General features: G+C 40.8%; 1 protein-coding gene across 1 annotated transcript in view; it reads left to right on the forward strand.

The window, feature by feature from the left end:
• LOC143825613 (protein eyes shut homolog) overlaps positions 1-18379 on the forward strand; it is a 392680-nt gene that overhangs the window by 178670 nt on the left and 195631 nt on the right. Inside the window, exons 4-6 of the mRNA XM_077313795.1 lie at positions 390-583; positions 6120-6247; positions 14027-14141. Of these exons, the coding sequence (XP_077169910.1) occupies positions 390-583; positions 6120-6247; positions 14027-14141 (437 nt within the window). The remainder of the gene's footprint in view (positions 1-389; positions 584-6119; positions 6248-14026; positions 14142-18379) is intronic.

The raw sequence follows: 18379 nt of genomic DNA on the forward strand, positions 1-18379 counted from the left end.
CTTATCATCTCTGTCCATATCACTAGCAACTCAACAGTTCATTTTCCCACTGTGTTTTCAATGTGGTTATAAATGTTTTATTCTGTTTAGAACTGTGATATGGTCAAACAATAAATTACTTCATAAGATGCTAACTGGACATGCATGTTACATGTGTTTCAAAGAGCTATCAATAGAGATCACTACCTTCAAAGAGTACAAATATCAGAATCAAAATAAAGCAGTGTTATTTGTTTGTCTGTCTATTTATATATCTAGAAAATGAGCCAAAGATGGTTTCTATATATTTAATCACTTCATATGCATATTTGTTCTGTAACACTCTTGGGGGAGCAGAATATGAATTTGAACGTTTATTTTGAAAAATTATATATTTTATTTCTCTTAAGGTCCATTTTGCAAAGAGCATCTGGCACCATGTAATTTTCATCCATGTCAAAATAAAGGATTATGCCACAATCATCCTTCTGGATACAGATGCAATTGCCCTGCAGGATTCCAAGGTCATGACTGTGAAGTTGACATCAATGAATGTTCATCAAGACCATGTCAAAATGGAGGCACATGCACTGACATGCCAAATGTAAGTCTATCTTGACAGGGATTTACATAAAGAAAAGCCAAGTTATTCTATAATCACCTGGCCAATATTCATTTCCCAACTTTATATGCTAAAACTGATTTCTACAATCATTTCTCTGCATGAGGCATTTACATTTGAAATATTGATAATACCTGACATAATGTTTCCCCTACTGACTGTGCTTAATTTAAGTTAACCAAAGAGACTACATTGTTTGGGTACTTCTAAACACACACATGCCTTTGAAACCCCTGATACTTGCTACACTCTTCTTTTATTAGTCATTGATTTCTTCCCATTGTTGCATTTTCTTGTTACTTAAACTGAAGTATAAATTGAGAAGGAAGAGAACATCTGATAAAAGGAGGATATCCTGAACAGTACCATTGCCGTGTTCTTCTTTCATTGTCACTGTGATGTTTTAGGAGGCCTGCCCAGCCCTGAAAACATCAGATTAGAAAGTCGCAATGAGATACAGAATAATTCAGAGATGTACTTGTTCTACAGTGGCTGGTAATTGCTTCAGTTCATATAGGGTTTGTTTTCATGGAGACAAGCGGGGGGGGGGTTTGGCTTCCAGCAGCCAAAATCATGTTATCCCCAGCAACCACACTGCTACAATCCAGAGAGGTGGTGAGGCAAGGCAGTAGGGCTGTGATGGACAGGGTAGCCAGAGCCTATCAGGGGAATTCTGGCATGGAGGCCAAGCCAAGTGCGCATCATAACCTAGGAGCAGGGCCAGGGAAACTTGCTTGCTGTCACTGGCACACGCCACCCCCCTAAAGGGACCAAGTACCATCATAAATCTTTGGGCATCAGGCAGTGGTGGCAGCGGCCTGAGTATTCCCCCAATGGACACCCAAAGTATCCACCTTAGCAGTAGGAAAAAAATTAGCTAGGGGCTCTGATGAAAGTCATGTTGGGACTCAAAAAGATATTTCAAGTTTATTCTGAAACTGGTTGTGAGAAAGTCTCAGTTTTAACCCTATTTTTATGTAGACTGTTTCAGCATTCATAAGAATTGACAGTTTTCAGAAGAATCATAATCAGTTCCAGAAATATTTAAACATTTCCTCTTCTTTTAAACTATATTTAGAGAATTCTTGCAAAGTAGGAAACAGATAATGCCGGCTCTTTGCATAATTTTGTGTAGCATGAATGTCTTGAAACCTTAAGGGGAAAAAAGCAGGATAAACCTTTAACATGGTTTAGCTCTTGTTTTGTTCCTTCCTGGGGCCACATAATGATTTTGTACCAATAAGAAAGTCCCCTAGATGTGATTTTACTTATGACATTTTCACAGAGTGAATATTTGATAAATCCATCCTCAAACAGGCATAGCTAGAATTCTTTTCAATGTCACTCCATGCCACCTCATAGAACAGGGTTCTCATTTCCCATGCTGTATTCTAGATTTTAGTGGTTACCTTGACATAGTAAAGATCACTTTGCCTCTGTTTACTGCTATAGGTCTGAAAGAATTAATTTTATTGTTTGTTTTCATTTCAATAATTTTATTATGCTTCATAGCTATCCCTTTAATAGAGGTGCAACATATCAGAATTGGGAACTGAAGTATTTCATGAGACTGAGGCAAATAAAATCACCTGATAAATAATATCCCATTAAGCTGGGTTGTCAGATCTGTTGAACCAGCTGGCAGGGGGTGGGCATGAGCTTACTAGGAGCAGGGATTGAAGAAGCTGGAAATAAATGCATTGTGCTTACATTCTACAATAGAGTTTTGCCCCCAAGTCAGAGCATCCCCTCCCTTGATGTTTATATATGGTATCTTAAGTGTTGGGGGGGGGTAATACTCACCCATCCCCGGCCAGCCAGCTTAGTGGAGCACCTGAAATTGGGGGATCCTCACCCACACCAGGGGTTTTTGAATCCCTACACTAAGCCTCTATTCAAAGAAGACTTTCCCCCCCAGGCTAATTCACAACCCTAACTAGTACTATCTTTTAAATCAATGTATACAATAAAAAAAGAAGGATCTTCTGAGTGCAAGCTTTGGAGTATTTTATGATCCTGGGAGAAAACACAGACTTAATTGCTGAAGGCAGTTGCTTAAAAGATTCATGAAAGTCTCCCTTAGGTCAAGTGGATTTATAAAGAGCATTAAAATTACATCCATGAGACAGTACAACGTTACAGAAATATTCTTATCCTGCAAGGTGTCTATAACTATATTTTTTAAGAAGAGAAGGAATCAATATTGTCTTCCTAGTGAAAGATAGACATAGGTGCTATGAGTGATCTAATCCTGAGCAGAATAAAAGAGAAAATGCACACTAAACAGGACTATATGGGAAAATGAACACTAAATGTGAATCCACCATTTGAAAAAAAAATCTAACAAGCAAACAACTTAAGAATGCACTAACCTGGTCAGTTTTGGTTCTTATAATGCTTGTCTGTGTTCAAGAAATCAAAAATATTTTTTATTATTATTATTATTATTATTATTATTATTATTATTATTATTATTATTATTATTATTATTATTATTATTTCGATTTATTTCCCGCCACTCCCAAATGGCTCGCGGCGGGTTACAATGTCTTAAAAAACCCATTAAAACTCCCATTAAAAGACTTTAAAATGTCACAACATGGCAGCACAATAATAAGATCCCCTTCCTACCCCCATTCCTAACCTTAGAGGTTAGGAAATTGCTGGCTGAAAACTAGTTTGCCTCTAAACTGTAGGCAGAGTTTTAATATGCAAATAGGCCAAGCACCAGCTGCTTGAAGCACCAGCTGTTTAAAGAATAAATACATTTACTGAGAATGGAAACAACTTTGTAACAAGAGTGAGAAAGTTCTAGCCCTCTGACTAAATGTTCTCTTCTAGAGGGAAAGCAGAAGAAAGTGTGGTCAAAGGAGCAGGCAGTTTTCAATTGAGCCAATCAGGCCACTGAAGAAGATTATTTGAAAAATACTTAATCTAAATGTGCCAACTATGCATCTTCTCTCTCCCCCCCCCCATTTAGAATATTCTTTATGTGCTGCTGAATTATGCAGACTACAGATCTTGCACACAGATCTTGCACACACCCCTTCTATGCTGTTCAGTTATGTAGCCTGAAGTTATTATCTTGTAATTTTTTGCACAACCAATTAGGCTCTGATTATCCTTTCCTTGTGTGTACCTCCTGCAGTCCCAAGGCTGTCTGACTTGCCCCCTTAGTTGGCCCATGTCAAGGGAATGCTCAGAAATCTGTGTTCCATTTTTTGACATGGGATCCAATGGGGCGTATGTTGGAGCTGGGCCATGTGGATGCGGGAAAACTCGGACCATGCCTAGTCAGTCTTTCCCAGCCATTGCTTCACCCCCCCCCCCCAGAATCACTTCCATCATCTACCTCACAACCATCCCTGTCCTTAAAAAAAAAAAAGCCTGATAGTGTTACAACACAATTCCAATATAACAAAATAGCAAAAAAAAAACCCCACCGCCATGTTTGGTCAGCACCTTTCCTTCGTTCTCCTTTTTCTTTAAAATTCAACTTCATATTTGGTTTTAGTGAGATCAGGGACAGTCTGCATTTTTATGTGAGGGAAATTGTGTGATAAAACAGCCCACCTTTTTGTATCCCCTTGTTTGTGTTCTTAACTTTTTTCATTATAACATGATTTTGGTAATTTTTGTAAAAGAGATTTTGAACTTGGGGGGGGGGGGGGCTCAAATGCTGGAAGATCAGTGGGAATTTTTGCCATATCATTGACAAGTGAAGAATATGGTGGAAAGTCTTCAATTCTTGTCCCTCAGCTATTGCATACGGACATAAATATAGGGGCAAACAAGGAGGGAAGCGGGGCAAGGACCCCCATGCAGACATGGGAAAAGATTGGGAGAGCCATCCTAAGGCAAAAAAACAGGGGAAAGCACAGCATAATGGCTGGGTGAGTCCTCCGTGTGGAAACAGTCAAGGTCAGATGCCTATTGGGAGGCTACTTAGACAACAGAGGGAAAACAAATTACTTAATGCCCAAAGCCCTAAACAACAGACATCAATACTAATATTTATTTTTCTTATATTGTTCATATTTAAGAGGAATATAATAATTTTGTCCCCTGTTTTAAATGACAGTTGTAATTTCTTCCCTTGGTTGATAAGAACTGAGTCAAACCAGTTGAGTTTGAGTCAAATTACAAAATGTGAGAAATTTATTGACATTCATAACATTATATGATATTACCTAATGTAAATGCATATTGAACTCAATCAATAATTGCAGCCAACCACAAATGAATAAGAGGAGTAAAATTGTCAACCTCCAGTTGAGGCCCAGAAAACTAATGAAAATTATTTATCAGTGACATCTAACCCCATTCAAATTAAGAAAGATGTACAGAACTAGAAATAGTAAGTGCTGGTTTTGTAATGTAGAGAAGGCAGCTCTTCCCACATATGGTGAATGTGTAAATGGCCAACAAATTATTGGAAATACATGATAGAAGATATATCTATCAGACAGGATAGGCAGATTCTCTATAAACCAGAGATCTTACTGTCTTTCCTAGCAAATGGAAACACACCAAAAAGCTGAGAAAAGTAGAAAAAACTTACACATTTGTTAAACTAACAGCCTATCTGCAAAATACATTTCCAGATTAGACTCATTGTGGTTGACGGTTGTGCAGAAATAGAGCTGTTAATTTTATGGTTCAGGTTGACATGTTGGCCTTGTACCTATCATGTATGTTCTTTTAACATTGTGTGTGTATAACTGAATACATATTGCCTTGCAGGGGGATAATTGACCACCTAATGAGGACACTGACAACCATAATTTGGCATAAAATATTTGGCCACAGCCTTTATTCAACATTGAGCATGGCAAGCATGGGAAGAAAATCATGCCATCTTGTGGTTGCCCTACCACAAGGAAGCCCACCACAGCCTGCCCCTCAACGGGTTGCCTTGGCTATCCAGCCCCAAAACCTGGACATAATGGCAGGCTGAAACAGGGGGGGAAGCACCATGGAGTGACCCCTCTGGGCACCAGCCTCTGTTGGGTTCTCCTGCCCCCCGGAAATGCTAGCCTTCAATCAGGCTCTGCATCCACACAGCCCCTTAAGCCCCCCCCCCAATCTAGGGGAGGACAGCGCACAAGCTTGGCCTCCCCAAAATTGATCCTTCCCATGCTCCACTTCCGCCACTGAGCCCGAATAGGGATATACCTCGTACCTATCATGTATGTTCTTTTAACATTGTGTGTGTATAACCGAATACATATTATTTTAAGAAGAATGGTTACTACTCTACAAAGTATATATAGTAGGACTGTGGGAAACATCATAGTTTCACTGAACATGAAGTTCCTTCTGGTGGGGAGTAGTGTTGAGAAACTTCTATTTCTGAGCAGCCAGAAACTTTTTGGTCTCCCCTGTTTTCACTGCAACTGTATGGGTATAATGATGTTGCACAGATCAGCCCTCAGAGATTTACTAGAGTGCAAGTACGAGCAGTGGTAATTTCTGAATGTGAACAACCTTCATGATGGAATTCTCTCTTTTTTTGAAGGATGTGGTGTGCACATGCCTGCCAATGTTCACAGGTAAATTCTGTGAAAAGATAGTGACCATTTGTGAGCCATCCCCCTGCCTCAATAATGGCACTTGCATAGTAGGTGTGGAGAGCTATCACTGCAGGTAAGACTGTTTCAAAACTTTCCTTGCAAAAAGTTGCCAGATTCAGAGGGAGTACAGGAATAATAAGGGTTTCATTTTTAACAATGTGCTCCAGCTTCAGATTGATGTGGTCTATCTAGGAAGTCAAACTTTTTTGTGGGGGGAGAAAGGAAGCCTTAGAGGAATTTTAAATTGTTTCATCACGAATTCTGTAGCATAAAATATATATTACCCTGATGCTAGATACAAGTGAAGCAGGTTGAAAAGGCAAGACTTCTGATCAGTGTGTGTTTGGCAACAACTTTGAAAAGAGCGAAACCATTGTGTTCATTTTTAATTCATAGACCTATTAGAATAATTCTGGGTTGTATCCATCAATCAGAACGCTAAAAATAGGTCTGTGCTTTTTATTTCTTTTCTTTTTTCACTTTTGCAAATGAGAGAAGTAGCCCAGGTATGTGGATACCTAATTCTACTCCATTTTATATAGATTTATGGACTTTTTTCTCACTCCATTAAGAAGTACAATTTGTACTCTTCACACTTGCTTGACTTTTATTTAGCTGCCTTAAAGTGGATTCTGTGGAGCATTTTTCAAGTGCGGTAAACAAACTCAAATTTTTAGAGTATACATAAAACTGGAATATTAAAAGCTGTGGTACGTAAAAGGAATGACAACACATTAGGAGTGAACTTACAAAGTTCAGGTATTTAATGGATGTGTTGGATACAGTCCCGTAGTCTGAAAAGAAACCCAATTTGAAATATGCATAATATATATGGAGAAATAGCACTTGGGGGACAATGGCAATCTAATGGACTACTGCGTTTCTAAAACATCTTGTTGAGTTGACACAGGTAAGAATTACACATATCTTCACAGACATGTATTCTCAGACCTACATTTGCTGTGTTGATTAGAATGTGGGCAGCATATTTTAAAAACTTGGGAAAGGAGGAAATGGTATATTTAATTCTTTCAGCACCTGCAGATTTCCCCCTGACGCTTTGCCTTCCAACCACTTATTTTTTCTTCTCTAAGCCTTCAGATGCCAGTTTGGAGAGGGGGGAAGTAGCTGGGAAAAGATACCTTCACGAGGGGAAACTGGTAAAATATAAAGCACTAATTTCCTATATGCCAAGTCTCTCCTGCAAGGGAAACACAGGCTAGGGAATCCCATGAGGGAATATCAGTATCCTGATTTATACTGTTCTCCTTTTTAATCATGAGTAAGAAGGAAGAGACTAGGATTAGATCCAGTGAAATTCTTACAGAAGGTGCTTGAGAATTTTCCAACTCTCTCCCCAGTATCACAGGAAAGCTGCTACTTAGAGTTATGGGGGCTGTATATGGGGCAAAGCCACTCTGCCTACATGGCTGCAGTGATGAGACAGGAAAGCAGCGTGTAATTGCCTGCATCTCAGTCTCATGCAGTGGAACATCTTGTACCAGTAGAGGCATCATGATAGAAAAGAAATAGCACAGTTCAGTTTCTTACGGCAGTCCTTCAGGTATTTTGCCTACCCATGCTTTGTGACCTCAAGCTTCATGGATTTCTGGAGAAAGGAAAGAAGGCAAAATATCTTGGTGAATAGCCTTCTTCTTAAGTCATGTTCATAGTTTTTGTGTTTCAAAATCAGTATCAAAGAATATTTCTCTCTATGTGTAAAATGTGGATAACATAAGATTTGTAGTACTAATTATAAAGTCTAGTTTACATGATTAGCATTTTTTAAAGCTATCTTAAAAAGAATTTGGAAGGCAAGCGTTGGCAAATCATCTCTGAGGGCACTTCTGCACATTGAAAAAAATAGCTTTACGCCAGCGAAATGGCATAACGCTAAAAAATAACGTGCCTCCGGCCATTCCTCACCTTCTGCCTCTATGCTGCCTTCTTGTGCTTCTTAGCACTCTGCATGCCTGCTTGAAATGGCGGAAGAGAGCAACGCAATTTACACATGACTTTCCTCCGCCTGTCAATGAAGCCAGGCAGCCAATAATCATTCTCCATGTTTTAAAGCAGGGGTCATCAACCCCCGGTCTGCGGCCCGGTGGCAGGCCACAAAGCCACGGTACCGGGCCGCCGCCAGCCACGCCTGCCTTCCCCTGCCGGCAGCAAGAAGGAAGGGAAGAGGCAGGCGCAGCCGTTGGCATGGCGGTGACGCAAACTCGCATGTGTGCAGTTGCCGCGCATGCGCGTTAGCGCCCCTAGTGGCAAAAATGCACACGCGCAGTTGCCGCGCGTGTGCGTTAGCGCACCTGGTGGCGAAAACATGCATGCGTGGCAATTGCGCGTGCGCGTTTTTGCAGCACCCGGGCCGTCGGCTCTTCCCTCACTCCGGAGGCGGTCCCTGACCTGAGAAAGGTTGGGGACCGCTATTTTAAAGGGCCCACAGTGCCAACTATTTTACCGTTGAGACTCCCGTGTATCTGATCATAGATGCATAGTGTTTTTTTTTTAATGCCGCCCCTTTTGGAATCATGACCCTTGAATCTTTTAAAAATTAATCTTGAGCCTGAGGTTTTTTTTGGGGGGGGGGAGACTTTAGAGAAGCATGTTTTGTGTTTTAACCTGGGGGGGAGTTGTTTTGCCTGAACAATTTAATGCCTATTCGTTGCTTTAGGCAGTTTACTTAAAAAAAAAAAAAAAAACATCCCCGAGAGAAGGGAGGCAGGTGCGAGGGGGGGGGAACTGGAGGCAAAGATAGGACTTCTTCAGCTCCACGCATTTCCTTAGTGTGTGGCTTGCTGGTTGCTCCCCTCTAGCTTGCACTTTTTAGGTTGGGGAATCCACTTTATGCAGTTCCCCAGCTAGCACTTTAAAATGGAGGATGTAGCTGCCGGTTTGCTGCTTGGACTCTAGATGTTGGCGACATCATGCAAAACACCAAAAATATGGTGTCTGCAGAAGGTATTTCACTATATTTATCGGGTGCGGAATGGCCTTGAATCTCTCTTGCCTTGAAAACCCTACAGGGTCACCATAAATCAGATACAACTTGCGGGGTACCCCCATGGCCAACTTAGTAGTTCACATCCTCCAGTGAGGTTTTATTTCTTTGACATAATAAGCACGGTGTTGTTTTTTGGGCTTGACTAGTTTGGAAGGTCTTTCTTCTTAAAAAAAAAGAAAGAAAAACCAGCTTTGGACTTCATTTGGAGCAGGCCAGAAGTAATCATTTTCAGAGTACGTTGGGTCTGGGCATTTCTTGAAGGGTTTGTTGAAACTGCCAGTGCTTTTGCCTCAGGCATTCTTAAAGCTTGTTTTTAACAGTCAGGAAGTTGCTTCAATGACATTTATTATTGCTTAAATATTCGTTGGCAGGTTCAGAATGCCACTTCATAGCACATTTCTTTATGACTGCAGTTTAAATGGTTTGAGGTTTAAAATAACTCTTCTGGGGATTATTATAACTCTACCCAAATGAAGAATGATGTATTTTAGAACAAAGAAAAAGAGAGACAGAAAAAGAATAAGTTCTCCCCAGCGCAGTTGTTTTCTTTTAAATATATTAACAAATGTCATCTGTACTGAAATCCATATTTATTACAAGATGCTTATGAAAATTTCCCCATCCGTATTTCTCCCAAGATTATGAAGGTTTGCCAGTCTTGTTTCTGGAGAAACTCCAGTGCATTACTGATCTACTATTCTTATATTCTTGACGGCTGGATGGCAACCAAGTTTAAAATCAGATCAATAATATACCTTCCTCTGAGACATTGCATGGCAAGCCAGCTTAGTGTAGTGGTTAAGAGTGGCAGTCTCTAATCTGGAAAACCAAATTTGATTCCCGACTCTTCTACATGCAGCCACCTGGGTGACCTTGGGTGAGTCACACCTCTCAGAAGTCTCTCTGTCTCACCTACTTCACAGTGTGACTTTTGTGCTGAGAGGAAGGATAAGTGATTGTAAGTCATTTTGACCCTTTATGCACGGTGGCAGCTTCCCCACGCTGGCGCCGTGCTATTGCACGATGCCCCACCATTTCCCATATACGCATGGGAGCAGGGCATGCTGGGTTGCCCTGGCATAGCGTGCATGCGCTGTATGCCGGGGTCAGGAGGGCCAGATCACTGCCAGCTGAGGTAAGTGAAGCAGCGGGGGTGGGAGAGGTGGGGAAGAGCCAGGCCCCCTCTATACACACTGGTGGGGCCAGGGGGTCGCCCCTGCCAGCTCCGTGACTCCACGGAGCCCGCAGGGATATGCGGTGTCCCTTAAGGGACACCATAGGGTTGGGGCTGGACGGGCGGGCCAACAGGCCTGGTGCTGGCGATTATGCACAGGGCTGGCCCACCACAGCCCCGGCTTACCCAGGAAGCTACGTTTGCTTAATGCGGGCCTTCCATAGCCCTGGTCCGGGAGGTGCCTGCGCTGGCAGTGGCAGCGAGCATTATCGGGGATTTTCCCACGAAGTGCTGCCGCCGCCAACGTGGGCAGTACAGTCCGTGCATAATGGGCCTTTGAGACTCTTTTGGGTATTAAAACACAAGGTACAAAAACAGCTTTTTCAAGTGAAAAACCGATGTGGGGGGAGATGGGCTGGGGGAAAAACCTGTTAAATCTCTTGAACCTCTTGTTGGAGAAAGATTGAATCCAGCCTCCTGTGTATTCCTCATGTCATTATTAGATATCCAACCACTCCTCTTCACAATGTGCCATAAGATGTGAGTAAAAACCTTGGGTCCTTGTCTCCACTTCTGTACATTCCTACCTGGAGAGAAAATGTTTACAGGACCCATGTGATATTGATATATCTTTCAGTATCAAGCCACATCTATGTTAAGTGCTCCATTTTCATTGTCATGCATGGAACCATAAAACATGTTCCTAAAGATGGCTTACCTTTCCACAGCATTGCTATCATGCCGTCTAGCAGATGTTATACTGTTTTGCATCATGGTTTTTGCTCCCCCCCCCCCCGGACCAATTATACTTACCATTTTTCCTATCTATCTGGTTCTAGCTGTAGTTTATCACTTACCTCTGCTCATTCTGAAGATATTTTCAATCTATATTCATGGTAGCTATGAACCGATTCTTTCTTTTTGTTTGAGAATGGTTGCTTTCAATTCTAAACATAGAGCCAAACAGATTCAATTTAATTTTCTTCACTTCAGTTGTGATATATGACTACTTTGTACACTAATTTCATCCTTTTGGTCTTTATATCACATACAGCTGTGTGGTAAAAATCTAATATAGCATTTTCCTCCTCAAATGTCAAAACTTAAGGGGTAATACAGATAGTTACGGGCTTGCTATATTAATCACAATGGTTTATAGCAATTTTTCTATCCACTGCTGATTCCTATATTTTCTAAAGTATTAAAGTATCACAAAGTAGAAAAGGCTTTTTGGCACAGATTATTAATACTTTAAACCTTCTTGGCCAACAACTTTCTGAATGTCTATTAGCTTTCATGTTGTTTGGCTATGTGGAAACTCAAGTCCCCCAATTATTGCAGATAGTGGAGGAAAATGCTCTGAGGCTGACTTATCCAAAACCACAATGATGTGCAGTAAAGTGCCATCTGGGGTCCTAGGAGAGAGAACTACCTATGTGTAAAGACACATGGGTCTGACTAATGTCTGATGCTGTGACGGATGCTACTAAATATCATTATAACTCTGTTTCATTTAAAAAGTTCAAGCTTCTTTTATAGTTTCTTCACATTTGGGTGAATCTATGATTTCTCTCAACCACATGAAGAAGAGTTGGTTCTTATATGCCACTTTCCCCTAAGACAGGTGTAGTTAAACGCTGGCAGGGGTTCATGGGAATTGTAGTCCATGGACAACTGGAGGACCACAGGTTGACTACCCCTGCCCTAAGGAGTCTCAAAGCAGCTTACATTTGCCTTCCCTTTCCTCTCTCCCTGTGAGGTAGGTGAGGCTGAGAGAGCCCTGATATTACTGTTTGGTTAGAATAGCTTTATCAGTGTTGTGGTAAACCCAAGGTCACCCAGCTGGCTGCATGCAGGGGAGGAGTGGAGAATCAAACCCGGCTCCCAGATTAGAACAAAACTCAATAAAAAGATTGCAGTTAAAAATTGTTGTCTGTGCCAATTGTGTGAAAATGGCATAAAAAATAACATACCAGCTAGAGAGGGCAAGCTGGTAATACTCTTCACCCTTTCCTGAACCTGGAAATGTCCCCTTGAAAGCAGTGGTCAGGGAACAGTTTCAGATATGCTTTTACTCCCACCAGAATCCATAGTTCTCCCCTAGTTTATGGTGAGAATAGATCTTCAACCTATTCCTAAAAAAATAATGGGTACTGTTATACCGAAAAACACACGTGATTTATGATTAATTTATAAACTTCAGTGGATTATTAGGCAAGAGATTTCTCAGTATAATACTAGGCAGAAACTATGATCTTCCTTCTGTATTGTATGTCTAGAGTTGGCATGTAGTTCCAGTCCTCCTGAACTCTGACAGTTACTCTCTTCACTCCAAATGTATATCTTACATTAAAGAACTCAAAGAACTGGCAATAAGAAGAGTTTATTTCAAGAGCTCTCTAGTCCAGGTTTTATTGATCTGCTTTAAGAAGCAAAACAAAACTATATTGCATGGCCTCTATGTTGGTTTCGCTGCTGTTGGCCGTTAGTTATGACATGTTTAGTTTTAGACCGTATCCCACTAGATAGTATCCCATTCTAACATGTATGCATGTATGAAGTACAAGGAGGAGTAGATTTCTGCAAAAAAAAAAAAAAATTGCTAGGAAATTTTGGTTCTGTTTGCCCAAATCATTTAAGCAAGATATGTACTGCTGTTTGTGTCAACCATGTCAACTGCCTTCCTTAAACCCCACATTTTAATGTAAAATTGCAGAATGCTTGAAATCAGCCATTAGAAAGAAATGAACTCAGTTTTCTAATAGTAAGTGCTCGTTGTGTGTCCAAATAAGACTACGTAACAACTTACGTAATTTTCATAAACTGGGACTCAAGAGCTGCTAGACTGCAACTATTCTTTCCCTTAAAAGAAACCCCATAATTATAATGAAGCAAATAAAATACCAGCAAAGCGATTCACAGCAGCCCTCACCATAGTTTTCTCAAGATAGTATGTATCATTATTGAATACCTTTAGCTTAGCTGTTACACAGTAATAATCATCAGCTATCTGTGCAAATATAACTTGTCATCATTTCTTGTCATTTCTCAGTAATGGAACCATCTGAGAACTTCCAATTAGGGTTGTATGCTCTGGTGTGCTTCGGCCACTTTGGCAAGCACCGCAGCCTGAGGCGGTCAGCATCGTGGCATGGAGGGGAGGGGCAATGCCAGCACACCAGCCGGCACCCACACACAGGTGCAGAGCTCTGTACCTGTGTGTGGGCACCGGCTGGCACACCGCCACCAGTGCCACCCCTCCCCTCCGTGCCGTGGTGCTGGCCGCCTTGGGATGTGGTGCTCGCTAAAGTGGCCGAAGTGCACCAGAGCCCACAGCCCTATTCCAATCCCTTTATAGAAAGTATGTTGTTAAATATTTGTTTAGCTCAAGGTTGATTTTAAGCTTTTGTTTCTGGAAAGGTATATTTAACACAGATTAAAGGAACTTTAATCAATAAAAGATGAAGCCCATCATTCTTTACTAGCAGGAACTTCATGGAGCTTTGATTGTCTGGTAGAAAATGCCTACTTTTCTTCTACTACAGTTTTGCATAGTTAATAAGAACTGTATTGTTGCTAGAAGAACGTGCTTTGGTGGATCTATGGAAGCCAGTTCAGTGGGATTAATATTTCAAAATTTCAGTCTTCTGAAATCTGCTGTGTATTTACAGCTGCATGCCAGGATACACTGGAAAGAACTGTGCAGAAGTAATTGACTACTGTGGGCTGCTCAGCATCAACTGTCTGAATGAAGGATTGTGTCTCAGTATAATTGAAGGATTCCGTGTAAGTAATTTAATATGGTAAATATATTCTGCAGTTCACAGTCTGAAAACTCCAGCCAAGCAAAGCCTTTCTGAGAGTCATGAAAAAGCAAGGCATTTATGTACTTGTTGTATACTTAAGTCAATAATGCAAGAAATATTAACTCTGGTAATATGGATTTTTTATTATTCTCTGCTGGGATTCTGTTTCAAATTTTATCAAATAACTGAATGACTGTTTTATCTTAGTAAAAAATGAACAGCTACTCTGTGGACCAGTGCCATAAACCTTCTTAGATGAAAACCACATTTAGGTCATAATATTCATTGGGCTAGCAGACTTCTAAATGAATGGTAGCAATTTTTACCAAAAGGAAGTTAGAAATATAGATAGACATTTAAGAAACTTAAACCAAAAATCAAATCAGGGTCCATGAAAAGTTCATCAATAATGGTTTTAAAAGCAACTTGGTTTTATTTTGCTTTAAACCTTTGGAAAGAGAAAAGTACATAAATACTTTCCATTTGCAAACTCCTACTTTCTCACAATTGCTCCCATATAGATTTTTAGCTGTGCCTAGATTTAATACATTCAGGGTACACTGAAATGGTTGGTGTAAATCTCATCTTTGCATTTCTGTGAACTGTAAGGAGAATTTATCCTCCCGGGTATGACAGCAAATTAATAATAAATATTCTTATCTTATCTTGTCATTCACATAAAAGTGGACAAGACATATCTGGTGGTTTATACATACATACAACTGGCAACTTTATATATAAAGTTGGTTGATTACATTTTATCTATGAGACATATCCTTGCAAGAGTAGCAAAGCAAGGATGCAGTTTTTGATCTCTTTTCAACTGCTTAGTTGCCAAGCTCATTTGCATCAGGCAGTAAAATTAATACAGTATAAAGATTAGAATACATAAGTGGTTTAAGTCATCCAAGTGAATGCAAAGCATTCACAGTAAAAAGAAATGCTGACATCAAAGTGAAAACTAAACCAATATCAGGAAACAAAAACTTTAGAATCTACAGTGAATGTTTTCCACAAAAAGAAAACAACTCCAGACAAAAAGCAAATCACGTGCCATAAGACAAACATGTTTTGACGTGGCAATCATAGCAAAAAATACAATATCATGATCAGTATAAAAAAGCCTCAAAGCATATGCCCTCTCCCGGTGCACAGAATAAGGCTAGGATGAAACTTTCTGAACTGATTGGGCGAAATGCACTGGCACACAGAAGGTTGGGTTCCTTTGCCTGAGGGAACAGAATAGCAGGATACGAAAGATGCTTGGAAAGCAACATGACAGGCTTGGGGACAGACAAATAATGTCAGTCAGACAAAGTGGGAGAAGCATGAAGAAGAGGATTAAAGGACTTGGCCCAAATTATTGGTGTTTTGCTGAGAATGAGTATTGTGCGGAAACACAGCATACACAGCCAAGGATTCAGTGATCCCGGCTCTTTCTTTCTGTGTCAGTCCCTGATGTGGCATCTTTATCAGGGGCTATAGGCAGCTGCACTTGCCTTAATCTGCCAACTTTAAGGATGTCTTTCTCTGCCATTTACAAATGCTGCCCAGTTATGCTTTCCTCCTCCTTTTAGCTTCAGGTTTCCCTTTGTTCCTAATCTCATTTCATTCTTTCATCCAGATGATTCCTGTGTTCAGATGCAACCAATACAACATGTTTTATAAATATAACAATACACTATGTGCATTCATAGCCGTATGGACTAATATTAATGAACAAAGGGAACATGTCATACATTTTAGTATTACCTGCAGTTGTTTTAATCTCAGGCTTTCCAGAATAAGTAGATAGTTGGACAAGAATGACATTTTTTTAGAAAACAGTTATCATTATGAAACTAAGCATTAATTATGCCATAGGTGGGGGAAAGTAGCATGACTAGTAGTGTTAGTTAATTGTTAATAAAATAATTGAAGTATGAAGTCGATGACCCACTAGCCAAGTCATCAGCAGACTAGAGTAAAAAGCTTATCTGAGATGGGTATGACTAATAGCCCAATACTGTCATGTATAGTCCTTGATAAAGAACATTCCTCATGGTTGCCACGGCTACGAGCAAATGTACTGAAAAGGAAGCAAGGATTTAAAACATACTCTCTGTTGCTTCTAAGAAAATTAAATGTCTGTTCCTTTGAACCAGCCTTAGTTTTAGAAACCAGAGGGAAAACAAAGACTTGATTAGACAGACAAACTTCTTGATAAACAGAGGATAAATCTGAAAGATCTTTCTGTTTCACAGAGTCCCGCTGTGTTAACTTCTACCAGTTAATATTGATTTACCAATTATTGCCACAGAGCAGGCTATTGATGAACTTCACTATGCTTTTCAGCAGCTGTAAAACTGGAAATGCCCAGGCCTGTTGAGGATAATGGTTGCCGCAGTTTTAAAGAATGCTTCTTATCTTTTATTTTATTTCCCCTTGAGTATGTTTTGCTGGAGATATGTTGGTTCCGATGCCTCTTGCCTCTCAGAGGCCACCCAGCAGCAAGCTTCAGATTGCTGTGTGTGAATTTACAAAGCCCTATCAATTCCAAGTTCAAAGTCTAGGGCAATGTTCATAAACTCAAAATGTTAATCCAGTTTATTTAAATGAAACAGAAAGCATCCGTGGAAACCGTTCCCAAAGATCTCAATACTGGTTCACTAACCATTGTCCTATAGCAGAGTCTTACTCAATCCACTTTGTTGAAGGCACAGACAGTACTGTATGTTCTTTCTACAGCTAAGCCTGGAGCAGAGTCCAGGTGTCAAGAAGGCCTTACATCTAAGTTTCTTCCTTACTGTACGAGCAATTCACCTGTCCTCTGGGCAAGGCAAAGTGGGGCAGCTCTGCCCTACGGTGCTGATTTCAGTACAGTCAACAAGGCATTCAGCTGTCAGCAATTCCTGTTCTCCAGCTCTTCCCAGCCACTGCAGTTTTCCCAGGGAAGATGATTCTGTTCTTCCCAGATAGCATTTCAGCTCTGTTTTTTCTGTCTTTTTTGGATCCAGGACTTGTAAAACAGAGAGCACCACCTTCAGTACTTCTCAGTCAGTCCCTTTCCTATCCTTTCAGTTAGCCCAGCCCTGCTTTATACCACCTCCCATTGTCATGGCCTCTCTTTCAAAAACATATTCCATGCATGTTTGCTAAACATTCAAACTAACACAAGCTTATGTACACATCAGCTATCTGCTAATCTGGTCTGGCCTGTGGTCTGTCTAAATATCTGTGGTCTACTAATCAGACCTGGGCTGACTCTGCACGGAGCTTTTATTACAATCCCAGGTCGATTCAGTCCCTGCCATCTACACCAGTGTTTGCTGGCAGGGGCTCATGGGAATTGTAGTCCATGAACATCTGGAGGACCACAGGTTGACTACCCCTGATCTCCACGGAATGCAATTTCCATTTTGATTTTGGGCTATTTAAATTTTTCATCTGCAACAAGCAGGATTGATTCTGAGTGACCCTACCTTTCCCTCGCAATATCCTGGAGTGGTTTTAAACCTTGATATTTGAAAAATTGCATGACTAAAGATGCAGATCTCTGCTCTTCTCCGAACTAACTTGCTGCTGATTCTCATGTACAAAAGCCATGATTGGCCAGGGCGTCAGTTCAAATGCTTCCTGCTTGCAAAACTTTCCTCCCAAGATTTATTTTTTCTCTTTGTTTCCATCTGGAATCTGTGCTCCAGCAGAGATTTGCCTTGTTCTCTGAGAGGCTGCTGGCTGGCTGGCTTGCTGCATGGCTCCCTCCCCCCTTTTCCCCTCCCCCTCCCCCCGTGCTTGTTACAGAAAGAGGCTCATGCTGCTTCTCCACCGGCAGTCAAAAGAGGAGGAATAAAACATGCCAGCTGGACTTCCTCTGCCCTCCCCCTCTCAGCTCCCAGGATCAAGTGCAGAGCACTGTCTGCTTCAAGTCGGGGGAAAGTAATGAGGAAGACCTGAGTTCAAATTGATCTGAATTCAACAGGAATAAACAAAGTTAGTGCAGATTCAGCCCTGGGCTCCAAACCCCTTTTTCCAGTACAGATATACTTCTCCCTTGCAAAGTACTCTCAAAAGGGGATGATGTACAGGGAAAGGAATATTGAACGTTTACTTTGTAATTTACCTTCCCATGCAACTATCCGTAGCTGTTTTCCCTCAACCAGGGTACCTTACCATTCCAGTTCATCAGAAGGGTTTAAGTTAATACAAATATCAAAGGTAATGGGGCAAAAGTGGAAT

The sequence above is a fragment of the Paroedura picta genome, chromosome 1 (genome assembly GCF_049243985.1).
Source record: "Paroedura picta isolate Pp20150507F chromosome 1, Ppicta_v3.0, whole genome shotgun sequence".
Taxonomy (NCBI): Eukaryota; Metazoa; Chordata; class Lepidosauria; order Squamata; family Gekkonidae; genus Paroedura; species Paroedura picta.